We start from the raw sequence: 20458 nt of genomic DNA, 5'->3' as shown, positions 1-20458 counted from the left end.
GCTGGCCAGCGACGCGTAGAGCCATGAGCCAAGTATCTTCTCTTCGGAAAAAGGTCTACTGTCTAGTGTCTCCAACGTTTCGCGTAGCAAATTGCGTTCGCTCGCAAAACGTTCACATGAACACAGTAGATGTTCTATTGTCTCGTCAGTGTCGCACGATTCACATCGGCAGCTATCCGCCATTCCTATGCGAAAGGAGTACGCCTTTGTAAAAGCTACTCCTAACCACAGGCGGCACAGTAAAGTTGCATCCTGGCGGGAGAGGTCCGATGGAACTTGAAGCTTTCTCGATTGATCCAATTTGTGTAGGCGGCGGTTCCTGACACTGGGGTCACTCAGCCAAGTTTCCGACATGGTGTTAGCGAACGAGTGAAGGCCCCTTGCAGCGTCGGTTCTCGACAATGGAATTGGGGTTGTCTGGGCGTCCGCGTCGGCGGATCGGGCAGCATTATCAGCAAGGTCATTACCGACAATACCACAATGTCCCGGTAACCACTGGAACACCAAGTCATGTCCTTTCGATAAAACTTCGTGAATCACTTCTCTTATTTCATTCACTAGTTGTTGGTGCTCCCGCTGTCGTAAAGCTGATTGCAAGCTCTGAAGGGATGCCTTGGAGTCACAGAACACAGCCCATTTTTGAGGTCGGGCCTCCGCAATATAAAGTATAGCAGCACGTAAGGCGGCAAGCTCCGCTGCTGTGGATGTTGTCCTATGCGACAGTTTGAGCTTTATAGTGACCTGGTACGCCGGGATGACAACAGCACCTGTGGAGCTGTCAGCCGAGACCGATCCATCGGTGTAAATGTGGGTCCTCTGGCCGTATTTTTTGTTGAGTAGCGACAATGTCACCTGTCGTAGAACCACTGTTGAATGATGGCTCTTGTTCGTTATTCCCGGAATAGTGAGGCACACCTGTGGTTGTTGTAGGCACCACGGGGGTGACGCTGGTCTTGTTGCGGGAGTGAAGCCAAAAGGGAGGCATTCTCTATGGGCAGAAATAATCTTTGAAAAGATCGCGTGTGGTCTTTGAAGTGGCAACACTGCAACATGGTGACCAGGAACTCGGCAGAGGTGTCTTATGTGGGCTCTCAAATTGTCAGTGGTGATGTATGTTCGAATTGGATGCTCTCTTGCGATCATAATTGCCCCGTAGGTTGAGGTGCATCGCGGCAATCCTAAGCACACGCGTAGTGCTTGTCCTTGTAGACTTTCGAGAGTGCGGATGTTCGTCTTGCACGTACTTGCCAGTAACGGCAAGCTGTAGCGCAAAAATCCCAGAAACAGTGCTCTGTATAGCTGCATCATTGACCTTATAGATGCGCCCCAAGATTTTCCGCAGAGGAACCGCATTATATGGACAATGGAAGTTAGCCTTCTCTTCAGGTAATTGCAGTGGGCACTCCACGAAAGGTCCCGGTCAATGATCACACCCAGGAAGCGATGGTTCTTCTGGTATGGAATATTTTGTCCATTGATGGTAACGGGGTATTGTGTCATAGCTCTGCGGGTAAACGCATTTGAAGCAGCGTGTGTGTAAGGAGCTACGTGGTGATTCATTACAAGAAAATAGTGTGAAACCTCAGTCCGTCATCCACTTTTGCGCTGTTCAGGAGGTTCTCCATAGGCGGCGCATGCATGCCAGAGTTATTTGTAAAGAAAATCCTTCGCGCTTATGTTCCTAAAATAATGTGAGCGAACTGGGTAAACTACACGATATTGAAAAGTGATGGTTAAACTCATACTCGAGTAGCACAAACTTATTAAATAGTAATTACGTCTCGCTGAACCAAGCCTGCGCGTGAATAGCGTCTTCTGTGCTAAAAGCATAATAATGCTGTACCTGAGATATGAAGACACCTGCGGCAGTACGCAATTAGGATCGTTTCTTTGATGAATGATAAGGTGAAATAATTACTCCATGATAATGCACCTTATACGCCAAAGACAAGAACGGCTTACGTTCAATTTATTTTCGGAGCTCAAAGCATGAACATTTCGGTGCAGCTATAGCACCAACAAAGCCAAAGAGAAATACAAAAAAGTGGTTTTCTGGGTGAAATTGTGCTGCATCTCGATGAAGGCAGCACTGAATAGCACATATAAACTTTAAAAAGTCACAAAGAAACAGCGCATTTTCTGGTTTTCCTGACATGTACCATTGTGTCAACACACCTAGTGGATATACAAAAAACATACAACTATATAAAAACTCAAAATTTTGTTTTTTACCACGAAACATTCCAAGGTGTTTTCAAAGGTGCAGTTGAAGACACACAAAGAAATGGAACACAGTACAGGTGCTCAGAGATTTTCTACAGTGGCCTGTGCACGCACTCTTCAGGTCAGTAACTGTTGACGGTGAGCACATAAATTCAAGCTCGCAAGAAAGGCAGTTACTGAGACACCAAAATCTGTTGTGAAAACACTTCTCGCAGTTGTGAACTTCTATCCTGTTGTTTACACAAACTAAAAGCATGTCACACGACAAAGAATAACACAGGTTTCTAGCATCTACACTGAACCCTGAAGTATGATGAAGCGAAAGAGCGAGAGAGAGAAAATAGCAATAGAAGCAAGGCGGGCAGGTTAACTTGAGCTGAGCCCGGCAACCAACCCTGTACTGTGGAAGGAAAAAAAAAAGTATAAATGATAGAAAAGCCACTGTTTATACCGACGTAACAGTCTCGCCACGACCAAGAAGTTACCTTAATTAAGAATTGGGCTACCTCTTTGGAGTTCATTACTAAGGATGATGATAACTTCTGGCTCCATACCCTCTCAAGGTCTTTGACAATAATATTTGGAATTCGTGATTTCCTAACATAATATTGAAGTTCTGGTGCTCTCTTAGATTTAACCCAAATTGCACGTTATAGACACCCAAGCAGTCTATTTGGTGGTGTGACGCTAAAACATATTATGGTGCACACGCAATGGTGAAAAACACCGCAAACATTTATATGGGAACTTCGATGATAATGCTTTCCTTGTTGTCCAGTTTCATTTATCTCTTTTGATTACAAACATTTCCCTAAGAGTTTCAGTTGCATAGAAGCTTAAAGTACGCTCAGTTATCTTCACAACGTACCCAAATTACGCCATTCAAAATGCTGAAGAATTCAAAACTAAAATAAATAAATATAAACGCAAATAAATGCACTCAATGTTGCGATTAAGCGTAAAACTGGTCGAGCCGCGTGGGGCTTATATCAACCTGCACCACACAAGCTTGTTAGCTCACATGCAAATGTGCCAAACACAATGATGCATTTGATAGTAGCAATTCCCACTTATGATGCAAACATCGCAGCCAGTTAAGCAGCTCCGTTTTATCGAATTTCGTTTCTTGACCAGCTTTTGCATCTGCACTAATTTTCGAGTAGAAATCCTGCTAATCCACGAGATATATAAGTTTAACAAGCACGGTGTGCCGTAGAAATCTTTCCTCCACGACCAGAGTCATTTTGGAAATTCCACTGAGAACATCTGATCGACGCATAAACCTTGTACTCCTTCTGAACTAACGCGGACGCATAGTTACTTTTTTGTGTTGCGTTCTAGCTCGAATTGTGTTCAGTAATGCCCGTAACGACCTGCTTGTGAGTGCAAAAAATAATTTACGAAGTAATACCGTCTTGTGCATTAGACCATGGCCATTTTGGCCAGAACTGGCGGCGAACTTAACAAAGTGTATTCCTAGAAAAATTCCAATACGAACACAACTTTATGAAGTAAGCGACCTTGCGCCTGGATGTGAATTGGCTTACGAAAGAAGTCGATGCGGATGGCTGGTAGGAATAGCTATACATAGGTGATGAAAAGCGTGTTTTATTTCATAGCCACATTCTTTTATGTCTAGAAATACCGCATTCGTCGGCTTAATCCAGCCAGTGGTCATCAATATGAGCTTTATAAGAAATGGATCAGAATATATCAACCATAAAATCGACCTGTTTCCCTTTTTTTCGCTGCTGTACTCGCCCACGAAAAGAGCTTGCAAAGGCCTTCATGTGGAGTGCTCCACAAACATTCGCTCTGGCGTTGCGGCGCGTTCTGCTCAGGGCCGGCGTTTTTTAACGGCGGAACCATTTAAGCCAAGTATTGGTTAGCGACGGGTAAATGGGAAGGATCATCATCACGAACCGGCCAGAACTCTTTTCATCCTCCTCTTAAAACTACCGCTTCGCTCTCAGAACACGTGCGCCGATTGTTCCGGCGTAAGATGCGATAACTCTGATGGGAGCGAAGACAAGTACACAAAGACAAAAGCTGGAGGAAGAGAAAAAGAAAATTTACCATAATACTTTAAAGTGGAGCAGAATTAAAAACCCCGTACCCACGACTCGAGGCATGCGTCTGAACCACTCACTCGGCTGTGCAGGCAGTAGAGCACGCTAGTAGAGCCTTGCATAATATCGTATAGCAAAGGACTGGAAAATGAAGAAACAAAGAAATCGAAAAGAAAGAAATAGAAAGCGATATTCAATCGAAGAGAAGAAAAACAACGAAATTGAAATAAACGAAGACAAAACGACACAGAAAACCCAAAGTAGAGGAAAAAGAAAGAGGAAAGTAACGAGCAATAAAGCAGACCGCCAAGCTCTTCACTTCATTCGGACTTGGTACCACTAAGACAAAGCTTCCTCAATAATTTCGTTCTGGTGGAGGTAGTCAGCGAAGTAGTTTTTTTTTGTTTTCTTTTTCGCCAGACGTGTACTATAAAAGGAAACGGCAGTCTTAAGGCGCCCACAGAACACCACGACAGCTCTCAACGAAAACGATCGTCGAGATAAAAAAAAATGTAAGATTCTCGACGCATTGCATGTTCAGTACTTCAAATTTAATTCGATGTTAACCTATACCATGAATCAAATTTTCTTCACTGTGCTTGAAACTTGAACTTGCGGAGCCATCTCTGACTCACTAGAACGAAGGCGCTGACATAATTCATTAGAAAAATTATTGACGAAACCTTTCTGAACTTTCGCTCATCTACGTGCTAACAAGGTGTTCTTCAGCGACTGTCGATGGTTGTTTCATCGCAAATTACTATTCTATGTCTTTTCGCCTTGAACAATCGAGATGTTTTAAAATCCAAGTCTGCTCTCCTAGACCACAACACAATTCAACATTTTATGAAGACTTCGCTTTTACTGCAGTGTAACGTATTTCACAACATTGAATACAAGCGTAGTCAATATATTATAGAGCAGATAATATTGGGCACGCGTTTTTTTTTTCCATGAATCTCAAAGACACTTAAGGTTCCTTGAACTAGTGATAGACCACTTCTGTCTTGCGTGTTCATCATATTTCTTTTTTACTTATATACATATTCTACATAAGACCTATCTATCATAGTACTATAGCATACTTGGTGCCTTTTGTGGCGACGTAAGCATATTCTGTTGACGAACTCCTAAGCTGTTTGATAATTGTGTATGTTGCGTCATGCACGCGGAATGTAAACACCGGAGCGTCTTATCAAAGATTCATTATATGCTTTCGTAGTTCCTCATAAATTGAGCCTTTTTACACGTCTCTGTTGTGTGCCAAATGTGCAGGCTAGACTTCTTTAGAAAAATAAAGCAAGATCCTCAAGAAAATGAATGAACTTCCTTTCTTACAGAACTACAACTGAAATATATCAGAAGATGAGTGCAGAATAGCTTTCATCGAACTTCATAGTATTCCATCAGAATAAAAAAAAAGAGAAACATTGTTCCCCCCAAACAGAAGCCACTGACGTTTAATTTTTGTACAGTTCAGAAATGAAAAAGTTCGATCATTCAAAAAATAACGTGAGCACTTTTTTGTGGCACGTGACATTTACATAGTCTATGTTGAGATTGTATTATGCTTCGCCAACCGGTACGTACGACCAAACAAACTACTGACACATCTTTTAAAAGCGCTCACAATGCTCGACTCTTAATCCTTCAGAATAACTGCTCACTTTTGAAACAATTTTCAAAAAGGGTCAGTCTTAAAGTTACGTGAATCCAAGTCACTGTCAAAGCGTTTCCTACTTCTTAAATGGAGAAGCTGACTTGATGCTACAATGGCTCCCGAGTCTCGTCGTCTTTACTATTAGGGTGAAAGCTTTACCTGCCTCATCAAACGTGAAGTGTGACCATTGACGCCCTTGACCATACGAAATATTGCAAAAAAATCATCATAGCGTGAGGACGTCATCATTTGACACCATTGTGACGTCACGGATAGCGAATATCTGCAAAGTCATTATGCCTTCGTGATACCTGGGCTATGACTTCACCAAACATGACGTCAGGTGATGACTTAATTGCTTGGTCAAGTATGGGGGAATCACGGAGGCACTGTCAAACCATGGAGTCAATATTTACTAAATAAAACACTGGCACTACAATTGTACATCCCCCACGAAAATTAGCGCTAGTACAAGGATTTGCTTATGTTGGAACTTCCTCTTTGCCAGACTAGCCGACACTGTTCATCATCAGCGCCATTGCTCCTCACGAGCTCCCGATCACTCGGGGGCGAGAAGTCTTCTGTTTTTTTTTAATCCATGTTTAATTAAAGTGTTTCGGACATGCCGTCTCTTGCTCTACACAACAGTCTGGAAGCCGGCAAATCTTCAGGTCCCCCGCAGCTTAATATTCGAGCAAGTGGCTTCGAACACGCCTGTGGCTTTGTTCATTGCTGTGTTTTGGCGTTTATTTAGAACAAAAGAATAGATGATTGTGAACTTCATGACCCCATTTGAATTGATGTGCGCTTTTAAAAGGTCAAAGCGGCGAAGACGAACTATCAACGCTTTCCGAAGTTTGTCTCTCGAATAGCTGACGGCGACACAGAGTCAAAGGGAAGCGAAAAAACAAACGTTATAGAAGTTCATGCATCACTCCTCACTACCATGTTGGCTGAAGTGCCATACGTTGCAGCTTCCATGGACACTAGCGCAAGACTTACTGATATACTGTATGGGAAAACCACGTGAAGGGCAGAAGGCTTTCAGGGAGGCTTGGCGGGATGGAAGCTACACAATCGACTAGTAATGAGAAATAAGAAAAGAAGGAAGAAGAGAACGGCCTATACGCATTCGAGTAGCATCCCAAAGCACATATGTGATCCTACTGATATATTATAAAAGCTAGTGTACTCTTGTGTTTGTGGGCACTTCGACATTTTTCACGAATGCGTACTCCTTTATTTCTGGAAGCACGTCGTTTTTCGGAAGTTGTGCCGGGAAAGAATCTAGGGCAATCGCCACTGAAACCCACCGAAGCATCAAAGCGAGAACCACCAAGCATTCCGATCACGTTTTTGAGGCTCACACTAGCTACACTGTTTGTAAGCTTCTTCATGTCATGACACCACACCAGCTGACGGCACGCTTTCTATCCTTTTTTTTTTCAAACGACTACGCGTGTTTTTGACAGCGCCGTTTGTAAACTTGGGTCTCCGTATTTAAAATGAACCTAGACATAAACAATATCTGTGCGGCGTGCTAGCCAAGAAAACGATGGTTTTGCGACCACATTAGGCCTATCCAAATTCACCCATAATTTTCTGGGGGAAATAACCCGGTTCTGTAACTTTTAAATAGACTTTTCATGCAAACAGTGGAGTTCACTGCTTGTGTTCTCACATCAATTCCTTCTTGCAGTCGCGTCGCGAAGACAGCACACAGCGGAAAGGGTTCCCAACAAGCGGAATGGTGCGGGAAAGTTTAACAGAAAACACCACTCTTTTTCTTTAGAATTCGAGGGTGCCCCTTTGTGGGTGTTTTCCACATTCGTTCTATTCTGAAGAAGTATTGTTTGTAGCCGAAAACTATTTTTTTCTTGAAAGCACGTAGTTAGTGAACGCGCATATGAACACTCAGAAGGAGCCTCTCGTATGTGCTCTATGCCTAGGCTCATTTTTTTATTTAAAAAAAGTTTGTGCATGAAAGGCAAAATGTTTGTCCGGAAACAGCTCAGCCCCGCCGTGGTGGTCTAGTAGCTAAGGTACTCGGCTGCTGACCCGCAGGTCGCGGGTTCAAATCCCGGCTGCGGTGGCTGCATTTCCGATGGAGGTGGTAATGTTAAGGGCCGTGTGCTCAGATTTGTGCGCACGTTAAAGAACCCCAGGTAGTCGAAATTCCCGAAGCCCTCCACTACGGCGTCTCTCATAATCATATGGTGATTTTGGGGCGTTAAACCCAACATATAGATCAATCGAAGACAGCTGTGTATATGAAATTGTCAGGTAAGTTTTAAGGCAGTCCAAATATGCTGTCCTGCTCTCTTTTGTTCTATTGTAGCAGTCTTGCTGAGGAGAGGTTAAGGCTCATACTACCTTGGCTACTTTATATTAACAATGTTTGCAGCGAAAAAAAAAATTGCGAAGATGTTTACGTAAAATTAACAATGAGCAAGAACACCAAACCTAAGAGCATTCTGAGGCATGCAGAAATAACATGGCATACAGTCAGCTTGCAGCAGTTCACACGGCTGTTCGCCTGTTTATATCTCATTGTTCGTCGGAGTGCGTATGTTCGAACACGTGCAGATTATAGGTTCATTACACCTTGTCTCTGTCGTGCTTGCTGATAAAGCAAGATGTTGAGGGCAAAGAAGGAGTTCGGCGAGTACGAAATTTCGTGGCGACCAATACAGTTCTCTTGTCGATGCAAACTGTGCAGTGAAAGTGTTGAGCTAATGAGAACTGCGTCGAAGAATGTTTTCGGTGTTTTTTTGGGCTTCAGAACCTAAAGAATTACAAAATTTGATACAGTTTTTTGTGTAACAAATGTAGTATCACACGAGTTAAAATTCTGAAATTATTAGGTTCGAAGCTTGGCCAAAGTACACTCAATGTACGGGAAAATGTTGACCACAATCCATACTACATCACGTGCAGAGCTGCACAATCTCTGAAAGTTAGCAAGGCAAGCAAGGCGAGTGGCCCCGAAGTGAGAAATTTAGTTTTATAATCATTACCATGCTTGCTGATACTAAAGAAGTTGTATAGTGTTTACGCAAACCTGGTTTGCCTTTCAGTAGTTTTTCAACTTTAATACAGATAATCTAAAGCCCTCGTTTTTATTATGTAGTAATCATTACCTCTAAAAAGTTCTGCGATAAAAAGTTGATATTTTTTTCATTCATTCTGCATAAATGCACACAAATACTGAATTGGAATCGAAATAAGCACTTCACAGTTTTGTGTAGCAAGTTTTTAAGACGCAAACTGACATAACATTTAGATCATATAGATGGATAGATATGGACCAAAATTCCAACCCTAGTGAGCTTTCACTAAATTTGTTTTAATTGAAGAAGCGAAAATGTGCCAAGGAAATGATATGTGAATGATTTGGAATCTCTTTTAGTCACTTGTAGAACGGTACCTTCAAATTCCGAAAAATACATGGGACGTATAAGGCTTAACCTGGGCCCCTTATGGCACCGGGGGTGTTCTCAATGTACAAATATTCTAGCAGAAGCATACTAGGCGTATTTCTGTCATTCCTACATCATACACAACTGAAAAATTAAGAAAGCATTGTGAACGTAGGGATAGCTGACTTCTTAATTTAGCGCTAAAAAGGAAAAAAAACACTTCAGGGAAACAAGACAAGCGCTGGCCGAGAACCGATAGCTGCTCGGCTAGTGGTACTTTATTGCTTCTTCCCTGCTGTATTTGTAAGAAAACAACGCCCGACAGGCCAGAGAGTACACGGACAAGATGTTACTCCACCCTTCAGGGACATGCCAGCCCACCTGTTTCAGGCAATGTGCGTTCATTACGGCTAAGCTGGTGTCTCACATATCCCAAGCGTTTAGTACCAGTGCTCAATGCTTTGTTGCTAACGGACTGTGATTGTCTCCGGCGGTTCTGACACGACAATGCCGGAGATGCTAAACGTGCTGTTTGCTGACTCCGACCGGCAGATTGACCCCTGCGACACCACTACTTCCTCTCATCTCGCCACACTCGAAAGTTGTTGGGTTCTTGCACTCCGTTTGTATTTATGCACAGCAGCGTCACTATCTCTTCAAACGTCTTGTGTTATACTGAAAACATGTCGGGAATCACGTTCTCTTGTCCTCTTCCAGCGGAGTATTCTTGTCGTGCAGCGCGTGAAAGCGATTAAATGAGTACGAAGAGTGTACTTTCGAACCAAATCGTGCCTTAGGGAAGGAAAATAACCCAATTCATTCGCTTCGGTCGAGATGTGCACGCATGTATTGCCCCACGGGCAATATAGAATATGTGAAGTCGCCTCACTACTGGGGTGAAGAGCTCTAATACGATAGCAATCGGCACTTCCACCACTTCCACCAAAATAGAAAAATATGCGTGTCTACTGGTGCACAAGTAACCGGATAACGTGTCTGTCAGAAACATTTCTTGCGGTGCAGTCTCAAAAATTTGTTCTTAATGAAAATCCAGCGTTTTTTTCTCATTTTTGACATATTGTTTTCATACGTAGGTCAAACAGAAGCATACCACAGTCGGCGCATCACACGCTATCGCAATACGCTTAAGCGTGTCTACACTAAACGTGTACTCACACTTACAAATACGCTGAATGAGAACCGAGCGAACTGAGCAAACATTGCGTAATAGAAACACCGTGAATTGCAAACCACTAAGAATCCCAGCCGTTTCATTTTTCAGTTGTGCTTATTTCAATATCAAAAATTTTTATAACGCAAAATGTGCACAAGCTCTCTGAAACATCATCTCGTCATTATATTGTCTTTTGCCATACCCCTTCAAAGAAACATACTATAACAAACGCTTTTGGACATAACCTAAAACGTACTGATTTGCCTATAAGAATGAAAATATTGAGCGCATGGTGCGCAGAAGCAACAGAACTTATTCTTCTTCATCCGCCATTGCAGAAAATACATTTTTCTGTGAAAACCTTGCTTGAAAGAACTTCGTTTAAACAATATTGTGTTACTTGAAAGAGCTCCTAATTCACTTCCACTAATTTTGCAAGGAAGAGGTCCTACAGCTATGGCTTCCTCGATTTACGAAAGTAAAGTCTCTGTCTTCTCGACCTGCAAGTACCCTCAGCCCTGGTTCTAATTCACAAACATTCTAAAGTTTAGCAAACTGAGTTTCGTCTTTCCGAGCTGTATGACTTGCCACTTTGTTTCGTGTGCTTCTGTGTCTCCACGTGTAATCTACAAAGCATGATGCGTACGCTATCACTAGCACAGTGACACGTCTACACAAGCTACAGACAGGATACTTCGTAAATGATGACGCTAAGTAGTCCACTTGATAAATGTTTGCAAATGGCAAACACGAAGTCTAGCGATACCAGTACGCTCCCATGTTCAGCCGGTTTCAGAGGAAGTTACAGAAATAAAATATCATGGCTAATTGAGAAATGAAAGTTTCCCGCAAAAATTTTGGCTTGACTTCGAATATTGCGACCTCAATACTCTTTATATTGTTGCATAGGATGCGTTACTTTTTGCGTGCACGCTACAGTTTATGACTACTGTTTTACGCAGAACAGTTCAACAGGACTATTTTTAGGCAAGTGATTTTTGATTACCTTCTCTAAAAGCTTGCTGTTCTATATATCACCGACATTTGCCACCTCACCTGCGTCAGATAGAAGCTTTTGTATCACGAGCCAAAATCGATACCTGCATCGGCAGCTCTAACGAAGTCACCAAAAGTGACGTGTTTGCAAACTTTCTATTGCCCAACTCTTGCTTCCCATATTAAGCTCTTACAAATAAATGTAACCGTAAACGTTGACTCACTCACCCATCTCGTCGATCTTAGGCGTCAGTGCCAGGGTAATACCGATGAGCAGCAGGGCGATGGTGAGTATAACCGCACTCACAGTCACCACAATCATCTCGGCTTTTTTGTCGCGCTTGCCGCTTCCATCCTGGCTGTCCTCGTCCTCGTCGATTTCCTCGCCGGGCTTTCGCTTCCGCTTTCGTTTCCTCTTGTTCTTGCGCTTTCGCTCGTCCCTGTCGGGTGGTGCCAAGCCGGACCAGGCGCCCTCGGAGCGCCCCGTGGCTATGGTGTCGCACTCGGACGCGAAGTCGTCGTCAACCTCGACCACGAGCCTGCTGCTCTGGCAGCGACTCGCCGTTGGCTCGTCCGACCGGGACGACCGGCTGTGGGTCGACGAATGACGGTGGTGGTGATGCTTGCGTTGGCGCCGCTTGTGCCGGTGCTTGTGGTGACGGCGCGGCTGGCTGTCGCAGCGTGACAGTTCGCCTTCTTCGATGGCTGACGATGCCGCGGAGGCGTCCTGTCCTAACCAGGCGGCGACGCGGCTGTCTCTGTCTGTGGCGTCTTCGGCGCCGTCGCAGTCGGTGATTACGATGCGGCACTCGTCTGCCTTGGGCATCTTTGGTTTCGCGTGTCCCGAGTTGGGTGTTTGGGCACTGGCGACTTTCGGGCAGTCTTCAGCAGCTTTGACGGTGATGGCCGGGGAGCTCATCGCTCCCCGATGCAAATGGACGCCGCTTTCACGCAGGGAAAACTCCTGCTCCGCTTCTCCTCGGAGGGCGCTTTTTCGATCGACGTGGTTGCTCGGCGGCAATGTCATAAAACTTCGCTCTCGGTAGTCGTCCTCGTGGTCTCCACTAAGTGGTGGCGACACTCGTTGTTCTGTAACTGTGCGACGGGAGGATGCGGGTCACGTCCAGTCGCGATTCCCCAAGACGGCAGCACTGAAGTACCCTTTTCCATCAGCATGTTCCAAGTACACCACCATCGGTGTCTCTTCACGCAGTTTTCTTCAATCAATGATCATTACAACCACCGGCACCTCTGGCGGCTCTAGAGCGTCGATTAGGCTGATTGACTCAAAGTTTTTCCCGCGAAGATTAACAGCAGCAGCTCTGTTATCCGCCTTTCTAGCAGATACGCCACCCCTGGGAGGAAAACCTAATTGCCGTTTCTGGTGGTGGCGACACTTCGGGAGAGAGGGGGGGAGGTACGCTCACACTTTTGCGAGTCACGTTATTTCCCAAGCGTTTAGTGCGTTAGCCCTGATGACCCGTTTTCTTGCTGGCGCTTTCGTTTGATAGCTCGCTATCTCTCTCGCCTTTGTCTAAACGAGAGATGACCGAAATGAGGTCGTTACCGTGCAATTACGTGTCATTTTCTTCACAAAACCTACTTCAAACAGACTTCAGGCGAACCATTCACGCATTATGTTTGTCTTGTGTTTTTTTTTTCTTTACCTTCTAAATCTTATTCTTTGAATTCATCCGCCTCGTCCAGTTACGTTGCAATAATAATCACAAAATCAATATTCCCTCCCTAATCTGCTCGTAGATTTGAGGCGCTATTTCCGTCGTTAGCGCAAGGTATTACTTATAGCTGATAACAAGTCCATCCATTTATTTTCTTATTTCTTCTTCCGTAACAGACAACGTTTTTCGGCTTTCTGGCTGTCTTGGTTCCCTAATATGCTTCCCCCTTTAAGGCCACCTGATTCCGCTATGAAGAGAAAAGCATTGATAAATTTCCTTTGTCCACTTCCCTCGTAAAATCTCGCGCCTCTTTTCCTTAAGGAATAAAAAAATAGTTTGTTCAGCGCATTTCCTGCGCGTTTATCTTGATAATATGAAGAAGAACAAAAACGATCGAAAAGCAAACTTAAGAAAGAAAGCTCGTCCCGCAGGGCTTCCTTTTTCCTGTTTCCACTTCCTGTCGAGAAGGGTTCGCAGCTGTTATTCGTCTTGATTACGCGAACCTGTCCGTCGTAGTTTGAGCACTTCCTTTTTCAACTCGTTTTTTTTATTTCCTATACCTCCTCATTACTGTGTCTCTCAGATCACTGTATCTTAATTCCTGGATTCTGCTAGTGTTCTCCTAGAAGAGCTGCAAGAAATAATGCGCCTACCAAGCGCATATACACTTTGTGAGCAGTGACCGCTGTTTGCGTGCACCTTACCTCTATTACTTAAAAAATATGTATAGAAACTGCAGTCGAATTACATGTGTACAGAAAATACAGCTGGATTCTCTGGGCTGTAGTGACGAAATTAGCTTATATGCGCAGTAAAAGTAACGATGATTCAGAGCTTCCTTCAAGGCACAGCAACCTAAGCAGATAAGTGCCTACCTGTCGCTAATATCTGCAAAAATCAAAAGAAAAGGAAATATTGTAAGATATATGGAGTCGATTCATTCTCGTTACTTTATGTCTGTAAAGCTGCTACTATAAATTTCGCTTTGTATTTTTATTCCCTTAAATAGTGCGCACTGGCTTTCTGGTTTAGGATATAAAATTTACAACATGCAGGCAAATAAAAAGTCGTAATGAATACAGCAACACTTATCGTGCAGCCTTCAAACGCTTAAATGGGAGGCAAAAAAACTATTCGCTCAGACCTTCGCTCTTATCGATTTCAGCTAGACCGTTTGCGCTAGCTTGCTCACTCCATGTATCTTTATATATTTTTATCGACGGAGATTTTACGGGTGTCCGGTTTGTTCTCCAGCCAACCTGGCTTTGCGCTGTTCACTTGCGCCTTTGTTCTCCTCACAGCCGAAAGCGGAGACAAACACCTGCCTCGGTTTGTGATTGTAAAGTTGCGAGACAACAGCAGTTGCTGACGTCAACTAGACTAGCTGCGGATTCCAGTCTCCCTTTCTAGACCTTCTCCAAACATTCTCTAACCCTTTTTGCCCGGACTTTGTTCACTGTATTGTAAAAGAAATCATACGAATTCTGACTCCTATTTCTAAGCAATGAACCAGTAAAAAGAAAAGCTTTTGTACGTATGTTACATCAGGGCTGTTGATTACGTTTGTTTTAATGCGCTTCGTCTTAACTCAGCGCCTTCCATAGTTTCAAGTAGCCTTCAAGAGTCACTATGGTTTGGCATGTAGCTGACGTCCAAGATTCCGACTTGTTTCTTTTTTTTTCTCTTCACTGGCTAAACAATGTACGTGAATAAGATCAATAACGCATCACCCTTATCGACAAAAGCTTGGAGAAAAGTTGGCTGATATCCAAATCGTGACAAGCAGTACGCGGAGAAAACTGTTGCAGGCAATAAATATCTTTGCCTTACAACAAAGCAATCTTGCGAAATCGCTGCGGGTGACAAATTTCAATGATCGCTCTCGGATCTTTCGCTCCTTCAGTCAGACTGTGCTTTTCAAAAGAAGCACTTTGCTTTTTAAGTTTCGAGGCATCTCTCTTTCAGTTCTTCTCAGAAAACGTTTGCCTCGAGATAATAGAGCTGCGTGTGATATTCCCGAGACACCAGTGTCTCACTCCATCTAACTCCCTTACTGCGTGTGCTAGATGAGCGATCGCTTACATTGAAAACATGAGGTTACGCCATGTATTCACTAACACACCTGAAAAGCTGAACGAAGAGTTCAGATACGTCCTGCGAAGCCTCTCGTATTGTTTTTTAATTGTTTTTATAATCAGTTTTTCAAGTACTTCCGAGAGTTCACAAAAAAGTGGAAGTCTTGGCAGGAGGGAATGCTGGAAATAGCTTTGCTTTGTATCTTAATTTTTTTGCACAACAAAGGATGCTGCGTGGCTCGCCTAGCTGAGCATATATAGCGCTTGGGCCTTGCAGACTTGGCGTTTCCGCCCCCACCTTTCCCGCTCTTATAACTCCTGCGAACGGTGGAGAGGCCAACCAGGCTTGAAAAGTTTTGCAGTCTCGTCCTCAGGGGCCGTCTGGGTGGATTGATAAAACGTGTCGTCTCTCTCGAAGCACTTCCGGGCACGTGACTACTTCACGCACTGATGCACTGCAGCACAGAGGAGCACAGTGCACACGTTACGCACGGAGCAACGCACTCAAGAGGAGCAACAACCGAGCAAAAACACAAAAGAACACACAACCACAACGCACACGCGTCGGTTCACCGGTGAATGCTTCGAACTTTTTTCTGCTTCTTATCCTTGATATTCGGCAATATGTTCCCTCCTTCAAACGGGTCTCTTCGGTGTGACGTCCGTGATCAGCTACAGTGATGCCACCGTAACGTTCACGTTTCGATTTCCTGGCTCCTCAGCCAAAACGTCAAGATATGTTTCCTCCACGCGCGTATGGATCGTTCTCTTCTTCAAAAGCTGGACAAGTCACGCAGTCTGGGCTCGCTGATCGGGTACGAATAGTTTAGGTCACTGGCCATTCGAAACTCTCCGAAGCACTTGTAACGCCCAAATTTATCGCTATTCACCTTTCTTAATGTACTGCAGTTTGAGAAACGCTTACGTGCACTACGTGACTACACGAATAAATGTCTGAAATTGCTAGGTACTGCTGCTTGGCCGCGAGCACATCCGATATTACGTGCTTCAAAATATCGTTGCACAACTTCGTTCGGTAGAGCGAATGATCAATGTTATGTATCCTAAAGGAGAGGGGCATAACTGGCTATGATTTAAAAAAATATTGAGCTGATAGTGGAGAAACTATTACAGAATTGTCTTCAGAAACTGGTATTGATGGTTCACATAGCCTTTGTGCTTTAAAGGTTTAGTAAACTAAAGAGCGAATAAAAGTGACTACAGTGCTTCAACATAAAATAAAATGTATTTGCAGGACGCAAAACTCTTCTATGTAAGGATACACCTGAGAAGGCGCAAAATACAATCACTACTATGCCTGCACACCAGTGACTACAACAAATTACACGAGTTAACGAAAAAATAGAAATTGTAGCTAACGAACCACTGCCCTTGCTTATTCATATACCGGTGGCAGCTACTAGATATTCAATGCAAGTGAAGGCAGCTATAACTAATCGTTTTTTGTCAGCAGATTAGCCTTGAAGTGATTATTTATCCCTTTTCAACCCAGAGAGAGCATATTATTCGTGGACAGCAACAACTTTTTTTTTTTGAAGTGTACGTACCATTCGTAATATTTTGGTAATCACCGGCTCAAACTCCGAGGGGAGAAGCCAACTGGAGCAAAAGTTTTTAACGAGTAGTGCTTTTCAGTGGCTTTTGGGACACAAGCCAGCACCTACAAGTCAGAGGTGTAACCTTCCGCTGCTATTACGCGAACGCAAGGGTGGAAAAAGCTTGCAGAGGGTTACTATGAGGCCCTATATATTACACTGCACAGGCTCCACGTACTTTCAAAGAGAAGCCGTTGGCCAAAACGTGCTCCCGCAAGTGAGCGCCAAGCACATGTTTTGGAGGGCTGGCCTAATTAAGTACACCCGAGACCCGATTGTGTCCGTTCCAGTGCTTGCAAGAAACCCGAGTGGTGGTGACCAAACACTCTTAAAGCGCAGGGGCTATATTGCAACAAATCGCTGCCAGCAAGTTGTCCTGTCTCGATAGCTCTTCCTCGGGGGCTACACTTTACCCTGAAAGTAAATAATTAGTCGGCATTCTTTCTTAGGAAGTAATAGAGTTCACAACCCAGGCTAGAACACGCGAGACACTCGAAGCGAAGGTACCACCAACTCTGCTGCAGGAAAATGATCTAGAGGCGTTGCAGGCGATTCGTTCGTTCACACAGAAGCTGCTCCGCGCACAACACACACTCATATGTCGATCCGTCGTCGGTTACTCCACAAGTCGTCGTCGCGCACTTTCACGAACTTTCCAGGATGTTGAATCCTCTTCGCTGGGTGCTTAGATGTGATTGTGGAGATCCTACTGTCACTTACAGGTGTTTATGCAGGCAGACACTAGTATTTCGTAGGTAAGAATGCGAGGGACGAGGAGGAGCGACCAATTATGGGCCGCGAGCCTCGCAGCGTAGACTCCAGCTGCCGTTTAGCACACGGAGCACCCGCCGCATGCAGAAGACGTCGTTTAGGGAAAAATCGCCCTCCCGAAATAGAAGTGGCGCTACTGATGCCACAGTGGAGCTCGCTGAGAGCGCTTTTCGTTGCACAATGCTGCGAAGGCTTCTTGGGTGCCTGATTTGAAAATTTTTCACTCAGTCGCAGCTGACGTTGCAGATGCTGCCTCACACGTTGAAACTCCAGATTTTGCAAGAGTGTCCCAGTCTCCAGGCTATGGAAGGGCGCCAACAGGATGGATCCAACAGGATGCCTTCAGGATCAGACCTTTGGTTACCGTTTCAAATTCAGGTGTATTCCAGCACTTAGAATTAGGTTGCACGACGATCTGAGACACAAATGATGTTTGTTTTCTGTGTATCCTGGTTGTTCAGGAAGAAAGGTGCCCCGAGATGAGGTCAAGAACACCTTTATATTTTTAAGACACTCTCTGAGGCATTTTATCTCCTGTAGTCGACAAGACTCATACAACGTCCCAGACAGCCAAGGAGCTCGAGGCTACATTAAACCAGCTCACACCTTGACGCGCGCTTGAGAGCTGCGTCGTTTCTGCATCCGTTCCCGCACAAAGTCAAATCGACCACCGAGGCAAGTGTAAGTCACATCTCAAACACTTCATCAGGTAATCCCGGGTATCCAAGGAGGCGGGAGATGCTAGGAGATGCAGTGGGAAGGCGCACTGCCCACTCCTCGTTTTCAGCGGTGGGGGCGGGAGGAGCGCGGTTGTGACTCCGACAAGCAGGTAAGCGCGCCGATCCGCGAGTGGCAGTGCAGCGTCCGCGCGCGCTGTGCGTGCGTCAAGACCCGAGCGGGGTTCGTTCAGCAAGTGCGCGGGCCCGGGGCCCGAGCGCGCTCGCGTTCGAATCGATCCCGCCGGGAAGAGGAGCGGGCGAGCGCCGCCGCAGCCTCGGCCGTTGGCTGATGCTGCTGCTGCTACTACTGCTGCCGCGCCGGTGGCCGCTGTTGCGCTCTCCCCTAGCCTGGTGGTCCCGTCTGACGCAATAGAAGCAGCAGCCGCACAGGTGCGTGGTCGTATTCCACAGCACTGCCCAGGCATGGCCCAGTTTTACAGGGATTCCAAATATAGTATCGGAAGTGTACTGCAGGGAATGTGCACATGAATGCATCATTTCGTGTCGCTTGAAGCAGCGTATAACTCAACTCCGGTTCTACTGTTACATCAAGGCGGAAAGATATTTGAAATAAACAACAAACTAAAGATTCTTTGCTACGTATTCTTTTGCAATTATTTGATTACGCAGAGGAATAAATCCTTCAGTTTATTTGAACAAGCTTAAAATAGCGTATTATCCTTTTTTCAAAGTTTCTATGTAGATATAGCTTGAAAAACCGAATAATAAGGATCTTGCTACGAAAGAGTTGATGTTATTGTGTGAATATTAGTTCCAGTGTGAGCAGACTTGCAATATAACTACTTCTCAAGGTTGTCCAGTCAATTCGTAAGGATGACACGATTTTTAAGTTACCAAATACTCTATTTTATCACTTTTGGCAAGAAATTTTACAATTTTCAAGGGCTTGGTCCTGAAATATATGACGCACTGCAATACTGCAAGTGCTCGCTTTGCTCTGTCTGAAATTGCACTACGTTAAGTGCATTCCTTGCATAAAGAATCGGATTACGAAAACGTGTCTTTAAGATAAGCTAGGATAACCGAGCTATTATTTTGTGCAGGGATGAAGTATAAAAAGTGTTACTTGCGGAATTTAAATCCACAGTAGGCAACGGCTTCAGCTCTCGATGGCCATAACCTCATTCCTGTAAAAAAAAAGAATTCTAGGGAATGACACGTGGCGAAAATTTCGTTATATGCTTTTGAATATATTGTTTTTAACATTAAGCACATACATTACGGGCGTTAAGCGACATAAGTTAAAAGTGCTTATTTTAACATAGAAGTGCAAGTTCATTGAAACACTGTCGATTTAATCCACGTGCCAACAGGGAACTAAACCACGCAATCCAAAAGCCATATCATTCGGATAAATTGCATATAAACGGAAAAATATGCGTACTGTCTGCATAATTAGGTAGAAATGACTGACGCATCGTCCCGTTATATTTCTAATGTTCATATGCGTGGCACATACTCGGAAACATTGAAATAACACGTCAATTCACTCTGAACTGCTTTCTGCTGAATATGCGTAGCGTGGTACACCGATATGGCATATATTTTTTAGGCTAGCACACTGGAATATGCGTTTGTGACTTTTCCAGATGCAAACAAAACCCCACTTTGGACCCGTAACAATTATTTTAAAGATAGAATGCGATCACAGTTAGCCATATCCCACAGAAGGAGGAAGATGAAATAGATGTTAAGGCTGGGAGCTTCCTCTCGATCCTGCCGCCAGATTTTTGGCTGATCCCCCTTTGTGGATGTGCGCCAGTATTCTAGGAATCATCATCATCATTATTATCATCATCAATCTCAGGCCAGCTGATCTTGGTATGAAAATAGAGCTTAAGGGAATAAACATAGCAAAAGAGAGACGTTAAGAAACCGACAGAACACAAAAAGTATAAGGCAAGAAGAATATGACACTCTTTTAAAGCCTTTCAAAATTTAACAACGCTTTGAAAGCCTTCTGAGATAGCGGCGGCCTCGGCCAGTGTTAGAGGACACTTTCCTCCGACAATGGGTGATCACGAAGTCCGCCTAAC

The 20458-nt window shown here is 44.3% G+C and overlaps 1 protein-coding gene across 1 annotated transcript in view; it reads right to left on the bottom strand.

Moving 5' to 3' along the window:
- Window positions 1–18572, bottom strand: part of LOC142814569 (uncharacterized) — a 126037-nt gene extending 107465 nt beyond the window's left edge. Inside the window, exon 1 of the mRNA XM_075893492.1 lies at window positions 11770–18572. Within this exon, the coding sequence (XP_075749607.1) occupies window positions 11770–12568 (799 nt within the window). The 5' untranslated portion in view covers window positions 12569–18572. The remainder of the gene's footprint in view (window positions 1–11769) is intronic.
- Window positions 18573–20458: the final 1886 nt, after the last annotated feature.

Source organism: Rhipicephalus microplus, chromosome 4 (assembly GCF_043290135.1).
Source record: "Rhipicephalus microplus isolate Deutch F79 chromosome 4, USDA_Rmic, whole genome shotgun sequence".
Taxonomy (NCBI): domain Eukaryota; kingdom Metazoa; phylum Arthropoda; class Arachnida; order Ixodida; family Ixodidae; genus Rhipicephalus; species Rhipicephalus microplus.
This window is presented reverse-complemented; position numbering and strand designations above follow the sequence as displayed.